The following is an 11236-nucleotide window of genomic DNA, read 5'->3' on the forward strand; positions in this document are numbered from 1 at the left end:
ACCTTTGTCCATTGATTATATTGTTGTATACTTATGCTCATGACTCATTTGTTGAATACATTCATGCATTTTGACTCATTCTATGGAACTTGACATCTTAGCCCACTTGTTTCTAGTTCACCCATATCATTCCTTGAACATTTTCCCCCACATTATTCATTCCCCATCAGCTACCTAGTTTCATATACTCCGCACATCTTATTCATGGGAAACACTTCTAGATGATTTATCTCAAGTTCGTGGGAGTTACCAAAGAGGCATGCAGTAAATTTTGGAAGCATTGAAGCATACACATATCCAGTGCGATGTCTAATTCATACTTTTCTTTCATCATGCTTCTGTGACGTACATACATATGGATTGTATGCAGTAAGTTTGTACATGCTTTCCTGCTGCGTTCTACATTGTTTATCAAGCACACTCCTCTATTGGAGTTTATATCTGAGTTCATGCTCTAATAAAATGTATATATTCCATTTGTTTCCCATGTTTTAATGCTCTGGTGATGCTTTTGTTTGCATTGTCTTCTATGTGAATCTGACAATATGTAACTGGAAAGATCATTGGTATCCAAACAATAGTTTGTCCTTGTTGCTTCCTTTGGCCGCTAAAAATATTCAGATTTACAAAGCTTTTCAAAACATGCAGGACTGCATATCAATTGTGTGTTGGAACAATGATGTAATTACAAGTTTGATTTTGTCAGATATATTCTAAACTTCTAAATGGGGAATTAGATTTGTTTATCCAGTAATATAATTTTTTATTGATGCTCGCCAGCTCCTTCAAATGAACCCAAATATTCGATACTTTTATGGCCTGTGTCTAGAAAGAAAATCTCATCAGCACTTTGTTAGGAGGAGATTCAATATAAAAGATATTTATACAGCGATCCAAGTTGAAGAGCCACCCACTGAATTTCCCCTCGAACACTACCATCTATTATCTACTTTGAACAGCCGACTAGTAAATTTCCCCTCCAACACCATCTCCATGCTGCTATATGCCTAACTCCTTGACACCTAGAAGAAGACCAAACAATAAAAAGGATAACAGAAGCCTAACAGCCACCTAGAAAGACAGGAACAGTGGACAACTCTCCTCTAGCCTCTCATGAAGGAACAACAACAATCTGCCTCAAAGGCTGTGAAATGTTAGTACCCCCAGCATGCCTCACAAACTCTGCTGGCGAAAAGGAGCTCCCATGGCAAACACAGACGATGCGAACCTCTGCTTTTGTATATCTGTATAGAAATCCAGTGACTGTTTTCCCATTGGGTCCATTCCCAGTAGTCGAAACAAAGGGCATTCGTGGCAGAGAGAATGAGTCATTTGGGTTCCGATCTTCGGCAGTTGAGGTTGGTTTGTTCACAGAGGTAGCAGTACCATCAAGCTTCCCCATGGTTGAAGTGGCTGAGTTCAACACCAAGCTAGACCCTGCAGTGCTGGCGGCCTTCTCAGTACCATCTTCAATGACTGCGGATGAAGATGCTGCAATGTGAGATTGATGCCCTTGCAGATTGCTGACTTGTGATGAAAGTTGCAAGCCAGACTTGTCTACCATGGTATGGGTTGAATGACTCCTTGCATCACTGCTGATGCTCGATCCTGAAGTGTCACGGAACAGTGAGTAGTCTTACATACAGACAAACAATCTAATGTGAATTAAGATATAAACATGAACAATGACATAATCAGATGCATTTGAGATCACCCCTATCAAGTGGCAATGTTTACTGTTTGGGGAGGCTTATAAAATCATTCAAATTTCTCTTTCAAAAAAAGAAAAATCCGCACATCTGATGCATTTTGCTGCACAAGTTGAAAGATCTTGACATAAAATCTTTCATATTTAAGAACTGAAAAATATGATATTAGTGATGTCATAAGTAATATTCACCGTAATTACAATAATCTCCGAATTATTGAAGAAGTCTTGAATTATTAAACGATTCTCCGAATTATTATCTAAAAATGAATCAATCTAGAACAATCCAATTATTATTGAATTATTCATGAATTTTATGATTTATGAATTATTGACAAAAGTAAGTCGTGAGTTGCTTCACTATCACCAATCATCAGATGATACATTGTTATTTTTGGAAGTGCTTGCGTGGTTAAAAAAGAATAAAAGGAAGCAATTTAACCCTATCCATGCAATATAACAATGCAAGATCTAATGTCAACAAACTGTCAAAATAGCAATGGCTCTAATTTCAACAAACTGTTAAAACAACAATGGCTATTCCTCTTTTATCAACAACCAAACAGAGAGCCCTGATACTGTTGCAAGGGCTAATGGGGGTGCTTGCGGTCCAAAGGACTTCTCTCATGGTTAAAGTCCTACACAACAAAGAAATCAAGAACCTTCATTCTATATTGTTTTCTTAAAAAAAAAAAAAAAAAAAAAACAAAGCATTCAAGACTCCATAAACAAAAATTGCAACCATTTCAATTCAATTTCAACAAAGCCATCCTATTTAAAGGATCAGATTCCAAAATTCATAAGAAAATTGAACAGGATCGTAATTTACTCCAATTTTATGTAAAAGGAACTTAGACACTATAATATCGTTCTAGATGAGCCAAAGATGCAAATTTTGAAGTAAACAAGTAACCTTTTTCAGAGATCTATCATACAGAATGCATCGAAAGTTCAAATAAAATCCGGAAGAGATGTTTTACCTCGAAGCGAACCACTCCAAGTATCCGAAACCCCTGAAGAGCTGCTCCCAAGCGAATCAATCGACGAAGGGGCCCCATTAACCCCAATGCCCTTCCCACGTTTCACTTCCAAATAGCAACTCTCGCCGATGCCACGATTCGCATTCCCAGCCGGTACGGAAACCGGCAAGCCCCGGCAAACCACCGGCAGGAACATACTCCTCTCGGAATGGTTCGAACCCTCGGCGGCGACAGGCAACACCGCCGGAGCCCAGCATGGCATCACAAAGGGAAATCCCAGCCCATTCGGTACCGGCGCGCACCGTAAATGGTGGTGAGGATACTGCATTGCCATCGCCGGGAACGGATGCGAGCCGTACGCCACCGGATTAGGGTTAGGGCTAGGAAGTCGAGCAATGCCGGCGATTCGGTCGCGGCTCCGCCTGTCCCGGTAGGCGACGAACGCCTCCCTCTCCCTCGCCGCCCGGTCTCTGGCCCTCGATTTCAGCGTCTGTGCCTCTAGCGTCAACCGATCCTCCGCCGGAACCCCATTGCCGCCGCCAAAGATCCCATTTTTCCTCCCCTCCTGCCGCCGGAAAGGATCTTCGTTGTCGAAGGGACGAACCCCACCAAGATCGGCGACGGTCTCGCCGGATCCTAACCGGGTGTCCGACCCGTGATGGGCCGGACCCGGATTCCGGTCCCTCCGGGAGCTCCCGCCGATGGAGAGCCCGAGGCTGAGCTCGACTCCTCCGTCGTCCGCCGGCTTCGGGTCCGAAAACTCCACTCTTCTAATATTTCTGTCCATTAACGGGTTCGGATCTGCACTACAACTCCATGACTTCTGGGACTATTAAAAAAAATGGAAAAGAAAATTTCTAACATTAGGGGTAGGGTTTGGATTTGGATCTTCTTCTCTTCAGCAGAACTTCGATGGAGACGGATAGAAGAAGAAGAGCTTTTTAGAGAAGTCCGGGAGGAGGAAGGGAGCCTCTCGTTTCAGTAGCCATCGCCGGAGGAGATGCCACGTGGCAAGGTGCTGGTAGGAGATGGACTCCACGGCCGACACGCACTCCCGTCTACATAAGCCAGCGGAGAGCGTCTTCCTCGCTCCATCCGCGTGCAAAAAGTTATCCCTTGATCTGCTATCAAGGATGAAATTCCACTTTCGTCAGGCAGCCGACACGTGTATGGGCCCCAGTGCTTAATTCTCTACGTTTTGTACGTGGTGGTTCATTCATGGCTTACTACGGTGTTTCGGAAGATCATGGTGAAGTACTTGATTGAGGGGTCTGGCGTGTCCGTCTTGCATGGATGGAGTACGCAGCGTGGTCAAAAAAGTGGCTAAGAACGGCTGAGCTGGCCACGTGGCGGTCCTCCGACCCCGCGTGCGGCATGCTTCCTGCGCTCTGGCGCGCGATGCCTGCCGCATCGACACGAATAACGTTGCGATGCCATGTCGGGTTGGTCCAGAGCTTGCCACGTAGAGGACAGAGAACAACGCATGCAGAGGTGACACGTGTCCGACAGGTCTGTGGAACCACTTCGGTAAGAGAAATTATTAGGTAAAGTTAGCCCACCACGCGTGATTATAGGCAAAGAAAATGAGAGCTCAACACGTCGACCGATTCTCATTAAATGCGTAACTATGGTTAACCACCCCCCACGTCCACATTACCTCCCTATTTCTCTCTGCATAAACCACTCCCCCCGTCCCTTGCGGCGCTCCGCCGCGATCGCAAGTACCCAACCCCTCCTGCCCCGCCGGATCCGCCGCCTATGGCTTCAACATAATCTATGGCTCCTCCTCCCTCCTCGCCTCCCTCTCCCTCGCCTCCGACGTCGTCCCTGGCTACACCTTCGGCTGCCTCCGGAAAACCACCGGCCTCTCCATTCCACCGGCCCTTCGTGGCGCCGGGGATGACGTTTATGTTCGTTGGGATGAACGCGACGCTGCCGGCGGACAACTATTTGATTCACAGTACGGCTGGGTCGATCACTTGCCTGGCCATGGCGGTGGCGCCGGACAACGTGAACTCGGGACTCAACGTGATTGCCAACATGCAGCAGATGAACCACCGCGTTCTCTTCGACGTAACCAACGGCAGGCTGGGCGTCGCCCGCGAGAGCTGTACCTTTTAAAAGATTGGATTCCTTCTGAGAATGTGATACGCCATATCAGAGCTCTTGCCACTGGGAGAGTGTTATGTTTACTATTATGATTATTATATTTAGTAATTTGGTTTCAAAATGTACCTCTTTGTAGTACTGCTCATGTTATTGTTGTTGTTGGCATGTATTCATCTTGTAGTCTACTATAGTGTTGTTTGGGCCTGATCCCATGCTAAAAAGCAGTGCTGTTACTGTATCAGCAGATCAAAGGTGTTACTGTTACTGTATCAGCAGATCAAAGGTGTGCTCCTTTTGATATTTTTATTTTACGTTTTATCGTTTGGTTGACAGGAGCGAGGTAAGGGAATATTCTATGGCTTCTTAAAACTACTAGTTGTCATTCCCTTGCTGTATCTATTGGTGTAGCCGTGATCTCCGTCATAGCCTTTTTGCTTTGTTTGAATGCTGCATGAGGTGTCGACATGCCCGACAGAGAACACGGACGGCATAGGCAGGGGCTGGAGGATCTGACGGCCGGGGACGATGGGGACAAAGGATCGGCGGGCGGTAGCGAGGGAGGCGAGGTAGAGGAGGCCGACGTCGCGGGAGAGGAGGTCGAGGACAGTGTCCTCTCAGGAGGCGGATGGGTGGAAGGGGAGCAGAGGCCCAAGGCGTGGAGAACACTCAGCGTGGAGCCGCTGTCAGCCGGGGTGGCGCAACCTGCCGGAGTGGTGGTGGCGCCGCTGGTGATCGGGGATGGAGTGGAAGTGGAGGGGTTTATATAAAGAGAAATAGGGAGGTAACGTGGACAGGAGTGGTTAACCATAGTTACGCATTTAATGATGTTGAGGTCTATTGCCCACAGGGAATCATCTTTTCCACCCAATCGTGAGGTATTGTCCGCTTTGGAGCGGGGTCTGGATCTTTGACCCGATCAACACCCCACACCACTAACGATTTTGCTCCGCAAAAAGGGCCTCACGTAGGAGAGGGGGAACCTGCACTAATAAGCAGTAGGCTCTCTTGATTGTATCCGATATGGGACTTTCGGGCTCGATGCCTCCGATGCCCATCCCACAACAGCCCCAGCAAGGGAGCATACTGTTGCAGGTAGGAGACAGGTTCTCAAAGACGGCGCCAATTGCCTTTGATCCGATCAATACCCCACCCCTTACGATTTTGTCCCGCAAAAGATACCTCACGTGAGAGAGAGAACCCGCACTAATAAACAGTAGGCTCTCTTGATTGTATCCGATATGAAATTTTTGGACTCGATACCCCCGATGTCCATCTCACAACAATGAGAATCGGCTGACCTGTCATTGTCTTTGCCTATAATCACACCTGCCAGGCTCATTCTACCTAATAATTCCTCCTTCAGTAGGCGGAAGTCAGCCTTTGATCCGAGTCGGAATACAGTACACGCTGGAGCCATGACCCGGAGCTCCTCTCCTCGACGACTAATTATTACATGGACCAGAGTGAGCTGGTGGACCGGTCCGGCCATGAAGCAGCTTGCGCGACCATGCGTGCATTGCAGGCTTTTTCATTTCATCCAAGCCCACATGATTACTAAAATCAAATATGACGCATGGTAGTCCTGGCATACTGCATCACGAATTCGCTACCGATCGAGGGTCATTACAAGTTTACAAGCCATATGACCGATATGAGACTGCAACCGTTGTCCCTTTTGTCTGATAGCATTGGAAGTAATGTTTTATTTGAGCATTCAACCCTTTCTTCCTTCGTCCAAATCTTATTATCATTTATTAAAGTATGTGATTGCGTAGTTGAGACCCTAATTGGATATTGTGCTGCAACACTGATCCAAGACGAATGTGGCCGGGGTTGCACAATTTCCTATCAATTTGAGAATTGAAGCATCAAGAAAAATTTATAGGAGAAGTCCACTCTTATCGAAGGTTCTGATGAGGGATCCTTCGATACTTAAATTAGCCAAAATTTGAGAATAGTATAGTTAAAAGTGAGGAAAAGCAAGAGCATGGATGGTTCTTTGGAGTTGAACTTACTTAAAAGATTATCTTGTTACCTCTTTATATAGAGAGGGAGCTATAGATTGTTATGCTTGAATCTGATAAGTCGTTAAGCTCTAATTCATTAGATTGCTAGGTCTTGATCAGATAGACCGTTAGGATAGAGAATCTATTCATTAATTTGTGAATCAGGATTATTAATCATGTGTATCAGTTATGCATTTTGCTCACGTTCTAAAAGTTATTGGAAAATTCCAATGAATCTCTCGCATGACTGAATAAGCTGGTCACTTGAGATCAGTTTAACATCGAGGTTCCACCTTAGATGTATCAAAGCTCAGATCAAGATTTTAGGCATTATCTTCCTTTCCATCGATTGTGGGACATTGTTTCTTATGTCGGTAAGATCCCATCTCTGAGGTCAGTAAAAGTTTGAGCCAGGAGTCAGACAAAAAATGATAATATAAAGTCGCTCTATTGTAGATTTCTAAATCTCTCACTGGCATTCAAGATAATCTTGTTGAGTCATCAATGAATGCTCGATTGTAATCCGAAGAGAGCAAGATCGATTCAAATGGTGGATAATCTCCATAACACTTATCCCCCACTTCCGAGTCTAAAGTAGTTTCATTGCTTTGGATGAAGGAAATAGTCAATCTCAAAACTAGTCCTTAGTTGCTAACCCAATCTTCTTTTGAAAAATTTACTCCACAACATTTGACAGAGAAAATCTTAGAGCTTCATTAATATGCTGCTTCGCAAGTCTCACCATATTTATGAGGGATGGACCATTCAAGACGTGACAACATAATGATTTGAAAAAAGAGATCTGGAGATCATCTTTAGGCCCATCAAAGTCTACCGTATGTTAGACATTGACTCTATCAACTGACCGAGTTGGTTAGAATCTTTGGTTCGGACTTGAGTTCGAAGCCACAATATCGAAGTCAGTCTAAAGTCGCAATATCGAAAGTCGGTCCGAAGTTGATCCTTGGCAACAAATTTTGTCAAGTCTATGTCATCATCTTTTTTCAACCAACAATTGGCGTGGTCAGGAAGATCTTGACAAAATTTCATCTAAAGTTGAGTTATGGCAATAATTTTGCTAAGTCGTTACCATCGTCTTCATCCAACTAGTCATGGTGTGGTTGGAAAGATCTGGACAAAATTTTTTGTCCGAAATCAATACGAAGTCAATTCATGGCAATAATTTTGTCTAGTCATTGATGCCATCTTTACCCGATCAGTTATGGTTGAAGAAAAAATGGATAGTTCAAAGCATGTATTTTTAAATTTTTACAGCGAAATAATAAAAGATTAAACATTTTAATCTTCTAAACATACTTTAGATCAGATCTAAACTACCATTAAGGATCTATGAATAAAAAATTTACATATAAAATCTGAAATAAAATAGAAAACTACATCGATCATATCGATGCCCTGAATTTGATCTAACCTTTAGATTATGTCGGTAGAGTTCAGAACTCATCATCTTTTTATGGGTGGATGATCTCGCTGTTGGTAAGCATGGTATAAGCTCTCACTGATGTCCAGAGCCGCACAAGTGTCCGACCTTTACGGATGGTCCACACGAAGTTCTCGGACCGATCAGCCCTCCGCGAGAATGCTAGCTCACGCAGTCAGCTTCTGATGACAAATCTGACTTGATCTCCTTCTTCGATCACCTCAAATCTTTTTGATGTCGAAGATGGATCAGAAAAAGATACTGAATGGTGGAGAAAATTTAAATAAATACTCTCTTCTCTTTGATTTTTTTTTCATCCAAAAACCTAAACAGTTCTAGGTCTCTCACTCAAGAGGAGAACGATCTCCTATTTTGTTCACGCCAAGGAGGAAGAAAATCCATCCAATCCTCACATCTCAAAGAAGTATTTTTGACCCTCTTTCTCTCTGGTATCTCGTGGTGAAGAGCTCTCTTCTTTTGGCATACAAAATTATGACTTTTTATGGCTGCCGCACAAACCAGATAAAACAGGATAAGGGTTGGAGTTTGTTGCAATTCAAACTCTTTTAAATTTCCAATTCGACTCCAACTTTTTCTCACCCTTATCTAACTTAAAAAGGGACTTATCAGAAAAAATTAGGCACAAAAATCAATTAGAAAGATCTCCTTTTCTCGTACACAATAGACTCCTTCAAAAGCAGCCAACGTGTGGAAGGATATGGATAAGATTTTAAGTTGAAATTCAAATTAATTTGAATTCAAATTAAAACAACCAATTTTTATTATTAATGAGTGATAAAAAAAATATTATTTTCTAATTTTTTCATATACAAACTAATTTTGTGCGATGAGAAAAGGTATGAGACAATTTAGGTGGTGCAAGGGATAGAGTCCTACTCATTTAGGACTCTAGGGTTTAACCAATTGGATTTCTTTTCAAACCCAATCCAATTGGACCCAAATAAAATATAATGAACCTAATATAATTAGGCTCTTATAACCTCAATTAAATTTGATCAAATTAATAAATTAATTGAGCTATAGATCTGATCAAATCAGGATCATTTCACCCTTACCGATTAGGTCATCTCATAACCTAATCAGACTTAACCTATTGAATCAAATTCAATCAGACTTGATTCAGACTTTAATGCTCAATCAAATTGAGCTAATTAGTAATCTAATCACTAATTAATCCTCTATTTAAAGATAGAGTCCAAGTCTAGTGGGATTCTTCTCTAGAGTCTCCTTCCCGTGAGACTCTTCAGCAAAGTCCCCGTCCAGTGAGACTCTTCAACAAAGTCTCTGTCAAATGAGACTCTTCATCAGAGTCTTCATTGAATGAGACTCTTCAAATTAGCCATGTGATCAGAGAGAAACTTTTAATGTGTGTGACTCCATAGGTTCGAACCTAAATCGGTAGCACAGGAACTGATTCCTGTACCAATCGGAATAGCCATCTAGCAATGGTATCCAATATCCAGATAGGTCGAATGTATGCTAAGCAATACTTAAGAACTTATTTGAATATAGTTACCGTATAATTCATCCCTTTGATCCAAATGCTTAAGGTGACCTAGAGTTTAACTGCCAACCCTGATATGGTCATCCACATTGTATTTCAATTTTTAAAATTCATCATATAGATTACCCCGACCAAGATTTTACTGAATTGAAACACACTGATATATTAACTCCTACTTATTCGGAGGGGTCAATTCCATCTTAACTCACACACCGACTTTACAAGTACTTGACTATGTCCAGAAATCTTTCATCGCTGAATTAGAAATTCAGATAGTCCGGCACCAAAGTATAGTGTGTTGCTTGCAAGTCACCGTAGTAATCTCAGGTCGGAGAGACACTTATACCTATATCCCTTCGAAGTGACTCTTGACAGCAGAGTGCTCCAGAGTTGATCATGTTTAGTGAAATGTACTCCTATATTTCACCTGCATGCCATACCAGCACCTCCACACTCCTTATTTAAGAGGACAATCAATCTATATGGCACACAATGACCTACACTTGATATGTCTATCGTCCTAGTAATAGCATATCATTTGATCGCGAACTCATTTAAGAACTAAATGATATATCCTCCTATATTGAATCAAATAGTCCTAAGAACTTTATCACATAGCAGGAGTTCAAAATGAGATATACATTGTGATGAAAAAATTAAATAATATTTATTAATTCAATAATTCATAGACAATTACAATGATAAGTATAACCATCAATAGACTGACGATTGATTCTGGGATACAATTTCCAATAACTCTCACTTGGACTAAAACCAATCGGTATAGTATCGTATACCCATCTTTGATTTGTAGTCTTCGAACTCCTTGACGTCGAGGGCTTTAGTAAATGGATCGGCCAGATTCTTCTTTCTATCGATCTTCTGAAGCTCGACGTCACCTGATCCACGATCTCTCGAATTAGGTAGTAGCGATGCAGAATGCGCTTAATTTGCTGATGTGACTTCAGTTCCTTCACTTGAGCAATGGCACCAGTACTATCACAGTACAACAAGATGGGACCATCAAGGGAGGGTGCCACTCCGAGCTCGTTGATGAACTTTCATAGCCACACTACTTTTTTCGCAGCATCGGATGCCGCGATATATTCTGCCTCAAAAGTAGAGTCGGCCATAGTATACTGCTTAAAATTTTTTCAGCAGATTACTCCACCATTCAGGGTACAAATATATCCTGACATACTTTTGCTGTCGTCATGATTAGATTAAAAATTAGAGTCTGTAAATTTCATAAGTTTTAGATCGGATTCTCTATAGATAAACCACTAATCTTTAATATTTCTCAAATACTTATTGATGGTCTTTATGTCCTTCCAGTAATTCTTACCTGGATCGATGCTCACTGCTCCTAATGAGTATATCACATTCGATCATGTACATGTCATAGCGTATATAATAAATCCCACTATCGAAGCATATAAAATTCTATTCATATGCTCTCTCTCTTGA

At 42.3% G+C, this 11236-nt stretch overlaps 1 protein-coding gene across 1 annotated transcript; it reads right to left on the minus strand.

Moving 5' to 3' along the window:
- Window positions 1-826: 826 nt before the first annotated feature.
- LOC105036973 (uncharacterized) lies at window positions 827-3720 on the minus strand. Its single transcript, XM_073261159.1, has 2 exons — window positions 2689-3720; window positions 827-1608 (listed from the first exon to the last, which is right to left on the minus strand). Exons 1-2 carry the CDS (start codon window positions 3473-3475, stop codon window positions 1112-1114), a joined length of 1284 nt encoding a protein of 427 aa, XP_073117260.1. The 5' UTR covers window positions 3476-3720; the 3' UTR covers window positions 827-1111.
- Window positions 3721-11236: the final 7516 nt, after the last annotated feature.

This window comes from Elaeis guineensis, chromosome 7 (assembly GCF_000442705.2).
Source record: "Elaeis guineensis isolate ETL-2024a chromosome 7, EG11, whole genome shotgun sequence".
In the NCBI taxonomy this organism is placed as follows: domain Eukaryota; kingdom Viridiplantae; phylum Streptophyta; class Magnoliopsida; order Arecales; family Arecaceae; genus Elaeis; species Elaeis guineensis.

Excerpts from the sequence above, each read along its gene's own strand:
- LOC105036973 (XM_073261159.1), bottom strand. The coding sequence starts at position 3,475 with ATGGACAGAAATATTAGAAGAGTGGAGTTTTCGGACCCGAAGCCGGCG. Across the intron at positions 1,609-2,688 it reads TTGGAGTGGTTCGCTTCGAG|GATCGAGCATCAGCAGTGAT; the intron begins GTAAAACATCTC and ends GTGACACTTCAG.